At 40.9% G+C, this 22,490-nt stretch overlaps 1 protein-coding gene across 4 annotated transcripts in view; it reads right to left on the minus strand.

Annotated features, from left to right (window-relative positions):
• Positions 1-22,490, minus strand: part of rptor (regulatory associated protein of MTOR, complex 1) — a 239,582-nt gene that overhangs the window by 188,221 nt on the left and 28,871 nt on the right. For all 4 annotated transcript variants that reach the window (XM_039816705.1, XM_039816691.1, XM_039816698.1 and 1 more), the window contains exons 3-4: positions 16,249-16,351; positions 11,015-11,097 (exon numbers count right to left, since the gene is read on the minus strand). In XM_039816705.1, the coding sequence (XP_039672639.1) occupies positions 11,015-11,097; positions 16,249-16,351 (186 nt within the window). The remainder of the gene's footprint in view (positions 1-11,014; positions 11,098-16,248; positions 16,352-22,490) is intronic.

The raw sequence follows: 22,490 nt of genomic DNA on the forward strand, positions 1-22,490 counted from the left end.
AGGGATATTTCACCGTTGGAAAGATGAATATATCTTTAAATTGGGTCACTCATGTAGTAGAAATGTGAAAACTCTTTAGAAATTGGTGGCTTATAGGCCAAGAAAAGCCAGAAAATTTGTTTTTGGCTCATGTGGATGAAAGACACCAAATCCCAGAATGCACTTGCTTCGCTGCTTTAGTGTCTACTCCCAAGCCACGCCTACCGTTTAAAGACAGACAGTGAGGCATTCAACTCAACTCAAGTGTGTTTTATTGTCATTTCAACCATATACATGAAATATGGTCAAGTGGTGTTACACATTTAAAATATCTATCCATCTATCAGTTTTCTGCTGAGAAGCCAGTAAGCGAGGATTCAAGATGGCTGACGCTCGTTTTGCTTCGGTAATGTTTGGGAGAAAGACGACCCCAAGTCCATCCCCCTGTGGGCGGGTTGAAAACACGCGGAAGTAGCTCGTACTACTCAGTTCATCAGAGGCTTTTTTCCAGACCCACAATACAGAGATCTCTGGTCTCAGGGGGACATGAGGGAGGGAAGCACGGCCATTCAAAAATACTAGTGTTTCTGCTGATACAAAGCTTAATGCTAAATCGGTGAAGTATCCCTTTAAAGCGCCCATATTATGCTCATTTTCAGGTTCATAACTGTATTTTAAGGTTGTACCAGAATAGGTTTACATGGTTTAATTTTCAAAAAACACCATATTTTTGTTGTACTGCACAGCTCTCTCTCACTGCTGCAGATCCTCTTTTCACCTGGTTTCTGTTTTAGCTACAGAGTGAGACCTCTTTTCTTCTTCTTCTTCTTCTGTACTATCTTTGATTGCACTCGCACATGCACAGTAGCTCAGATGTAGAGCATGTCAGCTAGCTAACTCTAGAGACAGTAAAAGAAAGCCTATTTCTCCAACTTTGGTCAGTTACAAGGCAGGATTAGCTGGGAGACTTCTAAATGAGGGCGCACATGTAAGTAGTTCTTTTGTAGATTATAGTGAACTTGTGTGTGTTGTAGCAGTGCTTTGCTATTGAGAACGAGGTAGCATGCTAGCGTTAGCATTAACGTTAGCTAACGCTAACACTACGAGCTAACGGTTGTGGTTAGCCAGCTCGTTCCGGATTGTGACGTCACAGTCCGAGCCGATTTTGAACAGCTCACCTGAAGGCAGGACACATTCAGAAACCGTATCTCACTCAAAACAGCATGGATGGATTTTTTTCAAAGTTTGTATGTGTGTGTGGAAGCATCAGAGATACAAAATAACACACCAAATCCGAGAAAAAGTTATATTTTCATAATATGGGCACTTTAATGTTATCAATTACACATCCCTTGGACTGTTCACCACGTTCTGCATTCCTCCAAGAGTCTTTTAAACTCTCTCACCCAAAAAAAAATACATACATCTTCGGCTAAAGAAATTCCTTAGTTGATTAACACCTCATTTTTTTCCAGCTAATCGAGTAATTTAATCAGACAGAATTTCTCCACAAACAATCATGTAAAAGCACCACTTTAAATCTTGTTAATACCACAGATGTGCTGATAAGGTTCTTTGATATAAGTCATTTAGCATGAAAAAAGATTTTAAAAAATGACTAATCGACTAAAGAAATCTTGGTCGATTAGACCAAAAAGGCTAATTAGTCGACTAATCGACCAAGAGGGGGCAGCGCTAAGAGAATTATCCCTCAACTCATCTTTTAGCGCATTGTTCCCGTTTTCCGGCCTATAAATGTACAGTTTGGATTCACGCTCCCCACTCTCATCACCCTCGTTTCCAGCCGCAGCCGTTTTCAGTAAAAAAAGCTCTACAAAATGAATAATGCTACCATGCCCTATGCCTAATGGCAGAGAGACAAAGTTAGCAACTAGCTGGTGAACATGGCAAAGCATCTAGCAGCCAAAGAAAACCCCAACAGAGTTAAAAAAAAAAAAAAGAGGAGAGTGAATATTGGACTTACATGCATCAGATAGCCAGAAACCACTCCAAATGAATGCAAATGTTGCTCAGTGTCTGCTGGATGTGAACAGGTTTGCTAGAACAACTATAGAAGGTGATAATACATGAAGCTCAGCTTTCAAGTGAGGCTATGTAAGGGAAAGAATGTGTTAATAGTCTTCATCCACTTACAGCTTCATGGATGCTGAGTGTGTGTCATGCTGCTACACACTCAACATCACTTCTAACGGGCAACAAGCACCACTGGAGCGCTCTCTCCCTCTCCATGTCTTCCTGTCCCACGGCACACCTTTGATACATTTTTTAGCATAAAATTTTCATTTATAATTTCTTTCCTGTTTCTGTGTGACACACACGCTCATCTCTTATGACTCATCACACAGCATTCGGTCCTGCAGACAGTAGGGACAGGTGGTCCTGGTGACACAATTTAGGACACCTAAAACTAAACCGACATCATCAGAATGGCGATTACAATACTGTATGCTGTCAAAACCAGACCAAGACTATATGCCACGTACAAAGCCCACGTGTCATTTTTTTGAAGGTCTGTGCATGCCATTTACCATGATAATGTGCATTTCACACACGGCTTATGATGAGGAAAATACTACAGAAAAAAAAAGAATCTAAGCTGCTTTACATCTCAAAGCAGTCTCTTTCCCTTCATCAGAAGAGGATGGAGAAACTCTGCTTCTACTGAACACGGCTCACAGCTAATGAAAGTACATCCCACTTCAAAAAGAATAAGAGATTACGTCTCAATAATCAATGAAGCACCGCTCCACCTGCATGAAAACCCGCTTGCCATAAACCTGCAGCCCCTTTTGGGTCCCAACTAGGCCTGGGTATCACCAACGATTTCCCAAATCGATTTGATGCCGATTCACGGGGTTCCGATTCGATTACATTTCCGATTTGTACGCTATCAATTAGGTTAGGGAAATTTCAGTTACAATACCAGTTTAGCTTGGATATAAAAGAGATTCTCAGAGCTGTAGATTGGACAAGGAAGAAGCACCCCTCAAATATTTTAATAATGCACCAGGTTAATGTTTACATTAAGAATTGACCCCTATCGATTTCTGGATTTTATTAATCGATATCTGATCACTCAAGCTTATTTTAAAAGGTCCCATGACATGGTGCTCTTTGGATGCTTTTATATAGGCCTTAGTGGTCCCCTAATACTGTATCTGAAGTCTCTTTTATATAGACCTTATTGGTCCCCTAATACTGTATCTGAAGTCTCTTTTATATAGACCTTATTGGTCCCCTAATACTGTATCTGAAGTCTCTTTTATATAGGCCTTAGTGGTCCCCTAATACTGTATCTGAAGTCTCTTTTATATAGGCCTTAGTGGTCCCCTAATACTGTATCTGAAGTCTCTTTTATATAGACCTTAGTGGTCCCCTAATACTGTATCTGAAGTCTCTTTTATATAGGCCTTAGTGGTCCCCTAATACTGTATCTGAAGTCTCTTTTATATAGACCTTAGTGGTCCCCTAATACTGTATCTGAAGTCTCTTTTATATAGACCTTAGTGGTCCCCTAATACTGTATCTGAAGTCTCTTTTATATATAGACCTTATTGGTCCCCTAATACTGTATCTGAAGTCTCTTTTATATAGACCTTAGTGGTCCCCTAATACTGTATCTGAAGTCTCTTTTATATAGACCTTAGTGGTCCCCTAATACTGTATCTTAAGTCTCTTTTATATAGACCTTATTGGTCCCCTAATACTGTATCTGAAGTCTCTTTTATATAGACCTTAGTGGTCCCCTAATACTGTATCTGAAGTCTCTTTTATATAGGCCTTAGTGGTCCCCTAATACTGTATCTGAAGTCTCTTTTATATAGACCTTAGTGGTCCCCTAATACTGTATCTGAAGTCTCTTTTATATAGACCTTAGTGGTCCCCTAATACTGTATCTGAAGTCTCTTTTATATAGACCTTAGTGGTCCCCTAATACTGTATCTGAAGTCTCTTTTATATAGACCTTATTGGTCCCCTAATACTGTATCTGAAGTCTCTTTTATATAGACCTTAGTGGTCCCCTAATACTGTATCTGAAGTCTCTTTCCTGAAATTCAGCCTTGGTGCAGAATTCCAGCCACTAGAGCCAGTCCCACAATGAGCTTTCCTTAGTATGTGCCATTTCTTTGTCTGTAGCTATTGAAGAGGAGAGGGGGGGCAAGGTGGAGGGTGGGGGTGTGGCCTTAACCAACTGCCACTTTGCTCATTTGAAAGATGTGTTTCTCTCCCTCTTGCGGAGGGGGGGGGGAAGGGGGGGGAAGGGAAAAAAAAAAAAAAAGGGGGGGGTTTTGTGCTTCCAAGGAGGCGCCGGGGGGGGGGGGTCTGGGTGGTCCCTTTTTCGAGCTGGCAAGGCAGGCCAGGCGCGGGGCGCACGCCCCCCCCCCCCTCTTTCCACTCCGCGCCGGGGGGAGGGCAGGGAAGGGAGAGTAAGGTAAAAAAAAAAAAACTAAAAATTTTTTCTCACGTGCGCTCTCCCCCCCTTCCCCCCCCTTACACCCCCCCAATAACCAACACCAAAACAACAAAAAAAAAAAAAAAACAACAACAACAACAACAAAAAAAAACCCACGGCACGAGGCCGGAGGGGGTGGGGGAGGGGGGGAGGGGGGAGAGGGAGCAGGGAGGAGAGGGAGCAACAACAGGACCCACCCCCCCCCACCCCCCCCCAACCCGCAGGCCCCCACCGCCCCGCTGTTGGCTGCCTCGAAGGAAAGGGAGGGGTAGAGTGTTTGTAGGGGGGTGGAGTTGTTTGGTGGGGGGTTGGTGGTTGTGTGGGGTGAGGGGGAGGGAGGGGAGCGAGAAGGGGGTTTCAGGGGTGGGGTGGTGGGTTGTGGGCTGTCTGTGTCCCCCCCTGCGCCAATTAAACAAAAAAAAAAAAAAAAAAAAAAGGAGAAAAAGGGGGCGGCAAGGGGAAAAAGGGCAGAGGGGGGAGTGGGTGTTTGGGGGGGGTCTATTGCCATCAAAGCCATTCAGCCATTCTGTTTTTTTAAACAGAAATAAGTGTGTGAATATTATCCACATCTATTTGCCAATCTTTTTTGCGTTTAAGCTTAAAGGTCCCATATCATGCTAATTTTTAGGTTCATACTTGTATTTTGGGTTTGTGCTAGAACATGTTTAAATGCTTTAATGGTCAAAAAACACATTTTCAACCTACTGTCTGTCTGAAAATACCTGTATTCACCATCTGTCTGAAACACACCGTTTTAGCGCCCGTCTCTTTAAGCCCCCCTCCCAAAAAAGCCCAGTCTGCTCTGATTGGTCAGCGGTTCCTGGTCTTTCGCATCTGTGCTCTCTGAATTTTTCTGCCCCATCATTGCGGCCGGGGAATGACTTTAACGGCACTGTAGCGGCACTTTCTACCCATATATAGTAGAGTTGTGGCATCACAATAGTACGGAAGTCCCGACGACTCATTCCTTTAATTTGACGCAGTGTGTCACTCGCTCCTACTCTGAGTCTGCATGCTTTCTCCGCACACATTGGCACACTAGATGTGACCAAACCACCATGTCCCTATTGCTGGCAGCTGCACAAGACCACACATTGTTATCCTCACATGATTTGGGTTGTTGTGACTATCCTCACATGATTTTTCCCCACCTGATATAGAGACGTCCTGATATAGAGACGTCAACCAATGATCTCTATCATCCAATACAGACATGGGGAAATTCTTCTGTTGTGAAACGGTTACATCTCACAAAGGGATACCAGTCCTTTACACCAGACATGTGAGTTGAACTACTATATTCCTTTAGAAATTACAATAATAATGTCATCATTGCCACTGTATATACAGTACAGGCCAAAAGTTTGGACACACTTTCTCATTCAATGAGTTTCCTTTTTATTTTCATGACTATTTACATTGTAGATTCTCACTGAAGGCATCAAAACTATGAATGAACACATATGGATTTATGTACTTAACAAAAAAGTGTGAAATAACTGAAAACATGTCTTATATTTTAGATTCTTCAAAGTAGCCACCCTTTGCTTTTTTATTTATTAATGAGGAAAACAATTCCACTAATTAACCCTGACAAAGCACACCTGTGAAGTGAAAACCATTTCAGGTGACTACCTCATGAAGCTCATTGAGAGAACACCAAGGGTTTGCAGAGTTATCAAAAAAGCAAAAGATTTTAAGTGGTCATTACGGTGTGTAAATGTCCAAGTTGGAAAATAAAGGGTCATTAAACAATACGCAAGACCACTTTGCCAGTTGTCCGTGATCGGTGAGGGCAGTTTCACAAAGTCTACTAGACGGGCGGGGTTGCCTCTAGTCACATGGGTGAGTCATGGCTGGAAATCCCCCTGTCAATTCAGCGCGTTTGGGTCTAGTTTTTTGATCTGTGCAGAATGTGAAAATGCAACTAGCTTGCAAAGAGAACAATCACAATACTGCTAATGAATGTGTTATCTTTGTCAGTGACTGTGTGAAACTATGACCCCCCCCCCCCCTAATAAAAACTAAAAGAAGCGACGTGAAGTAAAGAGTTTGTGAGTAAAGGACACAAAAAAAAAAAAAAACATTGTCAAAGCTTTACAGTTAGAATGCTGAAGCGTTCCATTTTGGTTGATTTGGCAACAGTTGTGGTTTCTGGAAGGCTGCCTGCCCTTCTGCTTTGACACAATTGAGAAATTGAGGTTCACTTTAACCATTTCACTTAAAACATTTAAACTACGGCCCTATGATTTCCGTGATGCGGAAAACGCGGACGGAATCAACACATGAAAATGGAGTTCTCTTATACATACGGAATTTGCATGTATTTTGTTGACAATTTTGTTTTTTTTACTTTACTCATTTTTCAGTTTAAAACAACAAGCGTAGAAAGGTCTCTACCTAAACCGTGGCCAAATTGCATTGTTAAACCTGCCTAAAAAAAAAATGTCGAAGCGAAAAAATTAAGAAACTCTCAATTGACTGCTAAATACCGGGCTGAACAATACCCCAACGACTACTATGAGTCTGGACAACAACAACAACATACTGTTGACTGGACCCGCAAAGACACACGTAACGACCATTTGAAATCAAAAGTTCAACTCCAGAACAAAGCTAAATCTACAGCGGGCAAATCCCTCCAGGTTACCATTGAGGCCAGGATGGCTGCGCCCGTAACGGCAAACTCGACGACTCATAGCAGATCTCCACCAACCAATGGGTGACGTCACACATGCTCTGTCCAGTCATATTATACAGTCTATGGTCAAAACACAGAAATATAGAGTACAATAACAGGGCTTCTGGTGTTATGTAGATGAGCTGCATCTGGTTCCCTGAGCTAATTGACATCACTCCAGTGCAAACATAAAACACACTCAAACACACACGGAAGATTGGTACTAAACATGAAGAGGGAAAGGATGGACATGAGAGCCTTGATTGAAAGAAATATCATTTTGATGTGGAGTGGAAAACGATGATGAAAGGTCTGAGTTGATATTTTTTTAGCGTGATGTAGTGTTGGTGAGGAAAGTGAGTGGGCAGCAGCCAAGACTGTGTTTGCCTTTCTCTCTGTGTTTTTCTGGCCATGAGAGTTAATGTAAGAGTCCACAAGCAAACAGAGGAATGGATTCGTGACGGCACGTTGGCACAGCTAAACTCTCTCGGCAGCTCAACTGCACACGGGAAATGTGACTAGATGGATTTTTAGATCTGCTCTTAGGGCTAATGTTTACCAACTGCAACCATCCGAGACAAACTTATTACAAGATTTCTCGCTACGGTGACAAAGCGGGTAAATAGCTGCGTTGTAATTGATTGCTCTGTCATCGGTTTATGTAAGGTGTGTTGGCGAACGCTGCTCTGCGGTGTGGTGCTGCAGAGCTGTGAATCCTCAGGCTGAAAAAAGGGAACAGCTTCTTTTCTTTCTTTTTTTTACCCTCCCACTCCTCCTCCTGCACTCCTACCACCATTGGCTGCTGACCGCCAGGGTCAACTGAGCCCGAGCCTACATTCCTTCAGCTGCTTTCTCCAGGGACGTCTCTTCCTCCACCTTTTCTTACCTCATCTTTTACTTCTGTACTATCTTACCAAAACTTTTACATTCCCATTATAACATGTTTTTAGTGGCCATGTAGAGTTAGGCCAGCTGCACACCGGCTGCGTGGCGTTTTCTATGTCTTTACACACCAGAAACGTGTCTGACACGGCACTGCTGCTGCTGCTGAGGCTAGCCTTGTCTGGACACATGTATGTTTCCTATTGATAAACTGAAATACCATGTTAAACATAAATATATACTGATCTGATTACAGCAAAGACAACGTCGGCAGTATTGACGGCAAAATAGGCTCCAGAATATCTTGTTCTGTATTGACAGGTGCAATATTTGAATTTTTTTTTTTTTTAAATTACATTTATATCTGCATTTATATCAAAACCTAGAGACTTTCAAACATCAACATGTCATTTATTAATATGTATTCGTATCAAAATGACATATAAACATCTTCGTATTCTATTTTGCCTGGAAACGCTTTCAACACGCTTGCATGTCGCGTGAAAAATAGGCGTCTGTCCTAATTCTAGTAATCACGTGTCACACAGGCAGGCAGTGTGTAAGCTCTAACCTGTTAACATGGGAGCCGAAATATAAACGGACACGCCACGCAGCTGACACGCTCACGCCACGCAGCCCGTGTGTAGCCGGCCTTACACAGTTCCCAGCAACAAGACGATGCCCACTTTGGCAACTATAACTAGCTCCTACTGCGCTACAGTCGTCCTCAACAACTTGTCTCTTTTTCATTTTCTGCCTTTCAGCTTTGCATCTCCACCTGGCCTAAAAAAAATAAAATAAAAAAATCCTATATCCTTCTCAACCTGTCCTTCAGAGACCATGTTCCGACAGATAGCTGAAATCCAACATTTTCAAAAATCTAACACCAAACAGACGTGTTACAAAAACAGGAAAAACTAAAATCCAATCATTTCTGACCAAATTGAAAACATTCACAGATGGTTTGAAATGCAATTCAAATCCAATATCTGCAAACGCAACACGGCTCAGCCGCACTGATCAGATTTCAAGGGTTTGCTTATTGTTTCCGCCTTCACTCCCCACAGGACACATATTTGACATAGCAAGAAGAGTAGAGAAAAAAGTATATGGAGGAGAGTCAAAATGTCAGCCCAGGACGAGCTAACATGGTATACACCGCCATGCAGTGTTGGCAGTTAAAACTAGGGCTGCACAATTAATCGCAATTTTATCGAAATTGCAAAATGAACAATATGCAATATCCAAATTGCTGAGGGGCGCAATATTTGTTAAAAGACAAAATATGTGTCAAACCATTCTGAATTAAGTAGTGTGGCGCTGCAGAGACGTCCCGGCCTACAAATCCTATCCTACAGACTAAAGAAAAACTAAATCTTTATTTGGTACCGATCCTCGCAAAAATCACACTATAAATCTAATAATAATAATAGTCAATGAAAGTGAGAATAATGATACAAACATGATCATTCCCTTTAATATCGTGAATCATATCGCAATGTCAGTCAAAATAATCGCAATTAGATATTTTCCTCATATCGTGCAGCCCTAGTTAAAACCACTAATGTATTCTAACTTAAAAATGCCTACATTAAACACAATAAGAAGCTGTATTCACGGTGTATTTCTGTGGTCATGATGGATCCTTTCACTTCACTTGTCTTGTTTAATCACAGTCCGTAGAAGGATTGTTTTTACAAGTTCTTCTGCTCCGGCTCCGAGGCTCCAATGCTGGGAGGCCCGAGGGGCTAAACGGGGAGAACAACAGACCGAAGAGCCCCTGGGGAAACACTGAGCTTGCTTAAAGCTAGGAGCCGAGGAGAACTGCCACTGCCGGCAATGATATGAATGCATGTGTACACACACAAACCTATAACAGCTGAATTTACAAGAACACATGATGCATCTGTTTGGAAACAAAAAACTATGAATCACTGTCAAGAGCATGTGGGTAGTTTGTTGGCACAGTGCATGCAGGAAGTCTATTAGAGCTGACACAATGGGATATCTATAATACATCAATTCACCCTGTTACACATTCAAATGATCTCTAAAATGTAAGCACACTGATTTAGGAGACACAGAGTTGCCATGGCACCTGCCGTCACTGTCTTTTTCACACACACACACACACACACACACACACACACACACAATGTTTCATCTGCCAAGCTCTCACAGCATTACGTAGGATTGATCTGCACAGGAATATCTGTTTATCGCACTTAAACACATCAGAGAGTAGAACCTGGAGTCTTTAAAGTGATGCCCAAAGAAAACATTGTTAGAATCAATAGATGCCTCGGAGTTAAAAGCCCTGTCTGATATAGTACTGGGAGGGGTGACTAATTAGTGGGGTTCAAAGAGTTGGCAAAAACATAAAAGACACTTGGGATACTCTGCCAACATCTATAAAACAATTTGTGCCGTGAAATAAAAAAAACGTGAGAATGGCTTAATGGAGGACAAAAAACAATCATTAATATTATGATATGACCAAGGTCAAGTCTTGGAGTGCCTACAATTCATTTGATTACATTTCTAAGCATTTTATTGGAAGCCTAATTTGATTAAACTTTGGATGTATCACACAGTGGTGTGAATTAGTGTATGTGGTCACTGTATCATTATTAGGGCTGGGTGATATGGAGAAAATACCTTGATATCGATACCGCAACAAGCTTTCACAAAATATTTGCACAATGAGATTTTTGATAAATAATCATCAGTAATGTTGATATAATGACTAAGTGGGTAAAGGCAAATAACAGAACAGTTACAACAGTCTGGTAAGTTCAGAAAAGTACATTGCTTTACTGTAATGCAGCCTTTAAAACCAGGAAAAGACAACATCTATGCCATATTACGATATCCAAAATCTAAGACGATATCTAGTCTCATATCACGATATAGATATAATATCCATATATTTCCCAGCTTTTATCATTATAAGAACATTGAAGAAAAGTAGGGAGGCTGGTTCATTAGGACCCACTCACCCTGGGTTGCCAGTTTTCATATTGCTTCTGCAGATTGGCCCCGATGGTCTCCAGGGCTTTCTGTGGACTCATCGACAGAGGATCTGGCAAGAAAACACACAGAGTGTTAACGCACTGTGACCCCACACATAGCACACAACGGTCATAGAATAGCAAAACCACGCACGCTTAATCTGGAGCTGAAAAAACAACCGGAATTATATCATTCACCACACGCACATTTACATTGCTGTCAGTCTTCTCCAGTAAAATGAAGGAATCCAAACAAGCAGGCTAAAATGATTTAACTTTCAGGCGAGAGATACTTCCATGCCATGATTACAGAGGTAAGTTATAGTTTGGGATTTCAGCATTGGAGGTTTATTTACTTGTCAAATCAAAAGCAGGGTTTGAAAAAAATAGCAGCAGCCCCCCTCAGGTTGAAATATTGATGAAAGAAAATCAATATGGCATAAAGAAGGGCAGAATATAGATTGAGTACAGATCAAATTGCGCTCAGCAGGCAGAGAAGAATGTATTAGAATTTATTATAAGTTTGCGGGAGATACTGATATGCTTTTATGCTGAAAATGTAACCACCAGCATTATGATAAATGAGGCCTAATAAAATGTATTATTACATCAAAAAGACAACAAGACAATGTGTTTGATGAGTCAAATGATAACTGGTTTAATTTCATCATTTAAGGACATCACCTCAGCCATTACCCCTTAATATTCTCAAACACCGTCTCACTAACCAAGTGGCAGGTCTGCACGATGTCAGTGTCCTTAGCAGCAGCTAAGAAAGTTTCAGAAACTTTATGAACTGTGCGCCATCTTTAATGTTCTTTCTGCACTCTACACAGTCAAGCAGTCTCAGGGGAGCTGAACAATGGCTTTGAGGTTCCCATTCGATGGAGACGTTTCTTTTGTTTTTGTTCTGTGTCATGTTGTGTGGTTCCGTTTTGGAGATGCCCTGTGAATTGAGCTCCTATGATAATGACAGAGAAAGCCCCTAAATGCTACAAAGTTAAACTTGTACTGCTTTTTTTTAGTGTCACCTTTAATTCGACACTAATCTTGCACTAACCTTTTGAAACCAAGACTTTTTCTGCTCATTTTCATACTAGGCACTCCTTATATTATTATTTTCAGGTATAAGGTGGACTACCTACAAACTTGAAGGGGAGTGGTACTATATATGTGCATCCAAACACAACATAGCTGTATATAAATGGATAAAGGAGTGTGTTTGTGTTCCAGGGTAATACAAACTTTTCTGGACTTTAGTGATGTTAAAGTAAGACTCTAATGGCCTTTTTCCATCACATGGTACCTGCTCGCCTCAGCTCGACTCTACTCGCCTTTTTTTGGTTTTCCATTATGATAAAAGTCCCTGGTACCTGCCAACAGGTACTTTTTCTTAGTATCACCTCCGTCGAGGTTCCAAGCGAGCTGAGGCGATACCAAAAGGTGACGTGAAAACCTGCAGACTACTGATTCAGTTCAATTTTATTTATATAGCACGTTTAAAAACAACCATAGTTGACCAAAGTGGTTAACAAGCTCCAAAAAGCAAAGAGATAATAAACACAAACAAAGCACAATATACAATACAAAATAACTAACCGTAGAAAAAGAATAAGGTCAAGAATAAGGTCAAGATGTCAAAGCTCAACCTGAATTGAAAGCCAATGAATAATAGTGGGTCTTAAGCATGGACATGAACGTTTCAACGGTCCGAGCTGTTCTTACATGAATAGGTAAACTATTCCAGAGGTTTGGAGCAGCCAATGAAAAGGCTCGGTCACCTTTGGTTTTTAACCTGGATCTGGGCACGTCGAGGAGCATCTGATTGGACGACCTCAGTGCTTTGACAGGTGTGTGGACATGTAGGAGCTCCGATAAATAAGAAGGCGACAACCCATTTAAGATCTTAAAGACAATTAATAAAATTTTAAATTCAATCCTGAAACAAACTGGAAGCAAGTCGGGAGTGGCCAAAACCGGTGTAATGTGGTCGCGCTTTTTGGTCCCGGTTAAAAGTCGAGCTGCTGCGTTCTGGACTAACTGTAAGCGACTGTGACAAAGGCCCTGTCACGGTTGGACAGCACATGGTAAACCAACTCAGGTCACTAAGCACCCAGACAATTACTTTGCAGTCACACTTTCATACATATCGTTTAGTAACACTGTTACCAAATATACCACATTACTTCAGTTTAGTTTAGTCAGTTCAGTTTATTTATTTCAGTCATTTCTGATTTCCAACAAACCATGTTACTTAACCATTACCTCAACCTCATTCTCCTCTCCAGTCCCTGGGTCTGAACCAGAGCTGAAGCAAAGTGCTGCTTCATATAGGGCCTACAGCAATCATACACAGGTGTGCTGAGGGTGGGAGATACCATGTGTCTGGGTCATAGGTGAGATAAATTTTCTAGTTGGAAATGTGTGTAAGTTTTTGGTGTTTCCCAAAGTAAGATAAGTGGAAAATGATTTGTTCAATAATCTGTTATTTGGGTATTTGTTTATTGTAGAAACTAGCAGTGACATTCTCAATTCATGTAAATGGTAACGTATTGGTGAGGTAATTGAGGCAATTAAGAGTCGGTAGCTCTAGTGGGAGGGGCTTAACACATATAAGCCTCTGGTCACTTAAGCGTGGGGGCAGTCTGAGGGTGGCTACAATCCAGACAGGTGATGTGAGCTTTGCTAGTGTAAAAAAAGATATGGTTCTTTTGTTTCTTATGGGTTTTTGCTGTGGACGTCCTGCATTGTTTCACCATTTATTTTGTAAATAAAAGCACCTTCATGTCTTGCAACTTAAGCCATCGTGTTAGCGACTTTTTTTTGTCCGGATTCCCAACGCTCTCCGTAACAGCGACAAAGGGAAGACTGATCCAATCCAACATACAATGAGTTAAAGTAGTCTAAGTGGGACGTAATAAATGCATGTATGACTCTTTCGAAAGTCTTTGCGTAGCAGGTAAGGCTTAACCTTAGCCAAGAGTCTCAGCTGGAAGAAGCTGGTTTTAACAACAGAACTAATCTGTTTGTCAAATTTAAAAGCACTGTCAAAAATCACTCCCAGATTTCTGGTGAAAGGACGAATTTGGGAGCCTAAAGTACCAAGAGCATCTACATAGGCACTAAAATGTTCAGCACGACTAAACACAACAATTTCAGTCTTATTACCATTAAGACCAAAAATTCTGATCCAACCATATTTTGAGATCACTCAAGCAGTTCAACAAAGGCTGGATAGTGTCCTTCTCATTGTTTACAGGCAAATAGATTTGTACATCATCTGCAAAACAATGGAAAGAAATGTTATGCTTTTTTACCCTAAGGGCAGCATGTACAGAGAAAAGAGCATGGGTCCCAAAATAGAACCTTGGGGGACCCCACAAGAAAGAGGGGCAGCAGATGAAGAGCAATTCCCAAGGTGGACGGCAAAACTCCCATCTGTCAAGCAAGATTCAAACCATTTTAAGGCTATGCCTGTAATGCCAACACTTTGTTTGGTTTGAGTTTCCTGAGTCGACCGCTAAGAGAAGGTCGTTGTAGAATCTTAGAAGGGCAGTTTCAGTACTGTGACGGGGCTTAAAACCAGACTTATCATAAATACTAAAATCATATAAAAATGATTGAAGTTGATTAAAAACAACCTTCTCCAAGACTTTAGATAAAAAGGGAAGTTTAGAAATAGGTCTAAAATTAGACAAAACGGTCCAGATTTTTCTTTTTTTAAAGTGGTTGCACAACAGCATGTCTAAAAGCAGCTGGAACACACCCTGAGCTGAGAGATGAGTTAACTAAGGATAAAATACTGGACCCAACAGTGTTAAAAATAATTGGTCTTGGTTAAAAATGATTGGTCGGAGAGAATAGTCACTGATCACTGCGTCATCATTGCTAGCGACAGACGGGGGTGTCCTGAACAAAACCACCATTTTTAAATAGTTTAGCCAGCGGTGTGTTTTTTTTTGCTGCCTCCAGCTTCTTTTGAAACAAAATTTGTCTTCTGGCTGTGGCAACAACAATATGCCTTCCACGTTCTATGCGTGTGTCGCATTAGGTCAAGGCAGTTTCCTGCGGCGTCGCTATGACGACCAGCCACGCTCGCTTCAGGCATGAGGCGGTACTAAATCTGCAATAGAAAAAGGAGGACGGGGCACCGCGGCCGAATCGAGCCAAGTAGAGTCGAGCAGGTACCATGTAATGGAAAAACGCCAAAAGAGTCTACAACCGCGCTAACGTCAACATGCAACGACAATGCTAATGTGCTGATATTTAGCAGGTATGTTTGCCATCTATTTTTAATTTAGCACTGAACACAAAGCACAACTGAGGCTGATGTATCGTACAACTTGAGATGTTGACCTGATGATGGAGCTTGAGGAAAGGTCAGGAGGTCACCAAAGTGTTTCAAATTAATCCTGAGGTGGACACAAATGTCCATACCACGTTTCATGGTAATCCAATACTACTACAATGGTTTGGGACATTTCACTAAAAAACAACTTGAAGGGTAACTTCTGTTTTTTTCAACCCTATGTTCCTATGTTTCTGTGTCTAAGTGACTGATGGGAACAACAATCTTTGACATTGGTCCAGTATTAAGTAAGCTCGCTGCAGTCGGCAGTCAGCGAAACTAGCTACAATGTAAGTTAACAGGGCAATTGTGCAGCAGCTACACATTTAGCTTCCTTTTTCTTTTGCCTAAATGTGTTAACAGTTTGGCAAATTTGCATCATGGGAAGTCATGCAGATCGCTGGCTGCACTGTAAACATGGATGAACACAACACAATCACTGTATTACAATTGATGCAGAAGAATGTGATGTGATGATTATTAGACAAGAAGTAAGAAGGGATGTCTTATTTAAAAGATTCCTGTGATAGACATCACAGATACCACAATCACTATGAAGATGATATCTATAGGTTAAGAAAAATGGGAGCCGTCTTTAACCCCAATTGTTTAAAGTGAGTTTGTGCATTTGCCATATCAACGATTTGCATCTGTCACAATATAACACTCAGCAGCAGGGGCAGCACAGTAATGTACTAATCATATTTAAGAAGAACCCACTTCATCATTTCTCACATTTTTTGTTGCGTTTAAGTGCTTGTCCATTTTGAGTGTGAGAGTGTGTGTGTGTGTGTGTGTGTGTGTGTGTGTGTGTGTGTGTGTGTGTGTGTGTGTGTGTGTGTGTGTGTGTGTGTGTGTGTGTGTGTGTATTCACCTATCCAGCACTCCAGTCTGGCGCAGGGGGAGGTCTTCACCACATCAGGAGGGTCCACTCCCACGTTGAGACATAACACCAGGGCTACACTCACAGTCTTCATCTGGGGGAGAAGACACAGAACACGGGATTAACTTCACATCACTCCTCAATGCTCAAATCAAAACAGACTAGTGGGTTTATTCGTAATACTTTTCAAAATCACATTAAATCTTCACCCAAGAAACTGGACTGAGCACACATGCTTGTATTCAGTAAACCACATTCTGCTGCTGCGGGCCAGTGGAGCGCTGAAGCTTGCCAGAGGACACTCTACAATTAAAAGGAGTTCTTCTCTTTCCTTCCAGATATTCCCAATCTGGTCCAGGGATTCCATCATGTCTAACACGGAGGACAGTGTCACTCCATCAAGGAACCTAAGCTGCAGTCTCAAAGGTTTGTCACTGGGCAGGACAGGTTGTAGAGCTGGGCCATATGGAGAAAATCAAATATCACAATATTTTTGACCAAATACAGCGATGTCGATATTGCGGCGATATTGAAGGGTTAACTATTTGGTTGGCTTTCACAAAATATTTACACAATGAGATTTTTTATAAATAATCATCAGTAATGTGGATATAATGACAAAGTGGGTAAGAAAAAAATAATAGAACAGCTAGAACAGTCTGGTAAATTCAGAAAAGGACATCACTTTACTGTAAGGCAGCCTTTAAAACCAAGAAAAAACAACATTTGTCATATTACGATATTAAAAATTTAAGACAATATCTACCTGTAGTCTCGTATATCAATATATTGCCCACCCCAAACAGGTTGCAAGGCATTAATCTGTGTAGTGTATGAATTTAAGGCAAAAAAGTGCAGATCACACCAAAGGCCCGTCTAAAGATACTAAATGGGAAGGTAGAATCATAACAGAATGAAACAGACAAGGTAATGACCCATGACAGAAGACCATTGGGGCAGGAAGTGAGTGGAAAGAAAAACAGGCCAAACAGAACAACCACTTATCCAAGGGACATGCACGCACTAACCGGGCAGGAATTTCACAGCGGCTATAATGGCCATGGCCGCATTGCCTCCTTTGTGTGGCCTTATGCCCCTCAAAAAAAATAGTTGTAACAGTGAGGTTCTCCATCGGTGCCAGAGTGCTTTCGTTAAGCATGGCTGTGGCTATGTATAGCGTCCATCACGTTTCTTCAAACCATCACCACAGCAAAATCATCATCATTATTATTATTAAACATCGGAAGGATGATCAATGATTCATTCATAGCGCTGATGCTGAATGTGACTTTACAAAGGGCTTCACAATTGAGGATCAAATAAACCATGGATCAGTGGCCCATTACTTTCTTATTTCTGCCACTGAAACCGAACGCCAACTCGGAGGAACAACTATTTGTTGATGGCATTGCTTGACCCGAGCTGAACAGTCACGGTTTCATCGTGTCCCTTTGTGAATCCAAGCCTGATAGGGTTTTCTCTGGGACAAATGGCACTTGAATTCCACGAGGCCCTGGATGTTCTCTTGGTTCCAATTAGCCGTAGGTCATGCAGGGTTCCCCCTAAGGCACCAATTCTTGCTTGCAGCTCCTTGGCTACAGTTTTGCTGATCTCAGGTCAAAAAAATAAAACTGTACTTACACTGTAAGAGTAATACAATATTATTTGGAGGAGTTTCTGTTAAGAACACATAATATATATGTTACAAATATATATGAACATGCATACAAATTTTGCCGCCATTATAAAATGTTACTCGCCAAAGCCTCTTCATATACAGTTAAAATTAAACAACTTTTAAGATGATTATTATGAGTCCCAAGTGGAACATGGATGAAAAAAAATAAATAAATAAAAAGTACCTACTACATGTGTGCTGAAAGATTCAGAAACAGGTTTAATATTATCAGCAACACAAAGTCACAAAACAATTGGATAAAAACGTATATTTAGGGGGAAACCCAGAAGACATACTAAGAACATCACTAAAAGTCTGCAGCCATGGCGACTCTGAGAAACTGTACTTAGGCACAGCGATGCTTTGAATTAAATGCTAACGATAACACATTTTGCTGGTCGATAAATTGTCCCAAAAATGATTGCGATAAACGATAATATTGCCGTTCTGAGACCATTTTCATCTACAGTAATATAATGATAATGGCATAATAATGCAGGTACACCTTTTCAAAGATCAATAAACCTTTATTTCGAAATGATATTTAACACTGGAACTGGAAGACATTTTAAATATCCACAATAAATGAACAAAACAACCAAAAACAATATATAAAATGGACTCTCAGTCTCGGTTAACAAAAAATGCACTGGAATAAAAACCAAACCCAATCAAAAACAATAAATAAAATGGAATTTTTTCCGGCCGCGATCATTTCCATTTAAAAATTATCGAGCTCAGTTTTATTTATCATGCGATTTATTGATTTATTGCATATTGCGACAGGCCTATGTTAAGTGGGTATAATGTTTACCATTTTCACTAGATAAGTTTAGCATTCTAATATTTTCATGGTCAAAGAATCACCAAAGTCATTAGGATTCTGGGAATCATGAATATCTGTACAGAATTCAGGGCTGGTACATACAGTGGACACAGATATTTAAAACACAGATATAGTAAAACTTTGACCTCTTGATGGCGTTAGAGGTAAAGTCAGGGGATCACCAAAGTTGCAAGAAATTATTTCTGTGGGACCATCAGTGACTACGTTTACATGCACATAATATTCCCGTTTTTGCCCATATTCTAATGAAAGTGAATATTTCACTAATATCCCCGTTTACATGCAGCTGTGCAAAATGGGATTTTCAGTGGAAAACCAGCCGTTGCGATATTTTCACATATCGAAAAAAAACCTGTTGATATCCAATCTTTCTAATCTTTTCTTATCTTTCATAAGGTTTAAAAGTAGCTGTTTCTCCTTTTCTTTTAGGCAGCCTTTCAAACTGTTGGCTGGTTGGTTTGTGTGCAATACCCATAGCAACGCACAGAGCTGACCGTAAGCCGTAAACAGGCCATAAACTGTCACAAACTGAGGTAAAAATTACAGCATATTACAAATGTGCTGTATGCATGTCCAAAGAATGCCTCTTAAACCTAGCCTAGAAATCTAGACCACCCTAGCCGCAGCAAATGTAATTTGCAGCCAGGGTTAGTCTAGCAACTCTCCGTTTGCTTGCGAGCTGGAAAAAACAAATTCTGGTCAGGCCAATCACATCGTGTATAGAGTCGGTGGGCGGGCTTAACATAATTACGGCGGAGTTGCGACGGTTCCACGTGAATTCCCTGCTACTTGAAAACAAAGAAGATGGCTGCTGCTGCTGCTGCTGCTGGCAAACAGCGGTCTTTGGAATCGGCTTTGGCCGCGACTCTGGAAGACTTGGAGTTCAGCTTTTCTTTGAGAAAAGAACAAAGAACGGCACTGAAGTCATTCTTAAAAAAGGAAGATGTGTTCCGAGTTTTGCCGACCGGATACGGCAAAAATGTAATGTATCAACTAGCGTTGCTTTGGTCGGCTATGAGTGCAGAGGGAATTTGAAAGACAACAGTTTATCCCGCCCCTCGGATTGAGCCCTGCCATCTTAAACCCAGAATAACCGGCATATCCAGCGTCCGAATCGGAGAATGCTAAATTCTGAAAAAGGCCTTATTATTATTATAGGCTGTTTACATGACCCGTATCAAATTCAAAATATTGTCATATTCGGAATACTAGTGGAACATTAGTGTACATGAAAACGTACTCAATGTCTATAGAAATTTCAAAGTCAATCCATCTAATAGTTATTGAGATATATTTTAGTCTGAGCCAAGTGGTTGACTGACACACATTGCTAGAGCCACGCTGCGAACATGGCTGAAAATCTGATACATTCCCTGTCTATTAGTCAAGGCTGGATGATCTCAACAATGGGGTTTAGAAATGACAATAATTGTATACACACAGTTTGGACACGTACAACACTGCCATGTAGGTCAACGCAGATCGCCAAGTGACCTTTCACAGGTAGTGTTAGATACTGTCCCTGTGTGTAATGTGGAGCTATAGAGCACATGTTTGTGTACAGTGGGTTATGGGACCACTCCATGGCTGAGCAAGGCTAGGAGCGCTGTTGTTGTAAAGGTAATTAAGGTGCCCTCTGCTTTCCCACCGACACAGTAAAAGGTCAGTGTGCTACTGGGACTAGGACAAGACTATAAATGCACGCACACACACACACACACACACACACACACACACACACACACACACACACACACACACACACACACACACACACACACACACACACACAACACACACACACACACACACACACACACACACACACACACACACACCATTCATTCATTTTCACCTGACCTCCTCACCTCTCGCCCTTTACCCGCCTGCATGGGAATGCCATGAACAAATTCTAATGGAATGGGAACTGCACAAGTTTAATACTCGGGTACACACTACGGTACAGGTAGACACATTCTCATTCAATAATGTTTTTTTTTTTATTTTCATGACTATTTACATTGTAGATTCTCACTGAAGGCATCAAAACTATGAATGAACACATATGTTATTTATTTACAATAGTGTAGAATTAACTAAAACATATTTATATATTTTTTTAAATTTTTCCAAGCCACTCTTTGCTTTTTTATTAATAAGGGAAAAAATTCCACTAATTAACCCTGACAAAGCACACCTGTGAAGTGAAAACCATTTCAGGTGACTACCTCATGAACCTCATTGAGAGAACACCAAGGGTTTGCTGAGTTGTCAAAAAAAGCAAAGGGTGGCTACTTTGAAGAATCTAAAATATAAGACATGTTTTCAGTTATTTCACACTTTTTTGTTAAGTACATAATTCCATATGTGTTCATTCATAGTTTTGATGCTTTCAGTGAGAATCTTCAATGTAAATAGTCATGAAAATAAAGAAACACATTGAATGAGAAGGTGTGTCCAAACTTTTGGCCTGTACTGTATATCCGCACAATACCTCGGTTACTGTGAAAATGAAATGAAGGTGACAGTTCCATCACAGAACTTAGACTGCTTACAGTAGCGTGATATTCCCGAACAACACTCTACAGCGGCTCTGTGAGGCCGTACTTAGGCACAGCATTGCTTTGAGCTAATAGCTAATGTCCGCATGCTAACATTTGAGAATTAGCACTGAACATAGAGTGCAGTACAGTATTGACCAAATGGAAAGATTTCAGCTGATGTTGGCGCTGGATGAGAAGTCAGCGGATCACCAAAGTTATTGCAATCTATCCTGAGGGGGACATGAATGTCTGTACCACATGTAATGGCAATCCATCCAATATATGTCGAGCCATTTCAGTCTGAACAAAGTGGTGGACTGACCGACCAACTGACAAGAAACCAAAATTGACATCTTTAGAATGATGCCAGATCTGCTGAGGAAAAATTATATAAAAAAAAAAAAGATTGAGCAACTGTTAATGTGCACTACTGTAGCAGTATGTGCTTTAACAAAAGGTCTCAGAATCCCTACTTAGAAGCCCAGAAGAAAACACCAAAGCTTGTTCATGTTTAGCCAAAAATAGTCCACGAGGCCAGTGAACTTCCCAAAGATGCCATTTAATTAGAGGTGCACCAATTACAGCTTTCTAGGCCGATTCCCGATTTTCTTTGAGATAGGCCAGCCGATACCGATTTTAGCCGATTCCGATTTCATTTTTTCTAACCACTTTACAGCACACACAAATATTTATTTTCTATCTTTTCTTTAATAGAACATTTTGCACAGAACATAGAGCATTTTTTTTAACAGATAATGGATCACTATAAAATAGAACTATATAAATTACTCCTGGTGTGGGACGTTCACACACATCTAAAAGAGCAATATTAGAACCATTCCCTTCTTTTCACATCCAATATCACACTAAAAAAAAATTTGATTTTGGTGTCGTCCCTCCACGTCCTACTTTTTGCAAACTTGTTATCTTCTGCAAACACGCTGAATAATTTCCAAACAGCTGACATGTTGCAGGTTAATTCACGAAGTTCCCTACGTGTGTGAGAATAGCTAGACACGCTCTTCACACCGCGAGCGGGTACGCGCGACACACGGCGGAAAAGTGGAGCGAAAGGAAAAAGAGACTGTACTGTGGCGTCCGTGTGCGCGTGCGTCCTCGAGAACTGTAAACTCGTATAACTTATGTTGTCAGTTAATTGTAGCGT

Source organism: Perca fluviatilis, chromosome 1 (genome assembly GCF_010015445.1).
Source record: "Perca fluviatilis chromosome 1, GENO_Pfluv_1.0, whole genome shotgun sequence".
In the NCBI taxonomy this organism is placed as follows: domain Eukaryota; kingdom Metazoa; phylum Chordata; class Actinopteri; order Perciformes; family Percidae; genus Perca; species Perca fluviatilis.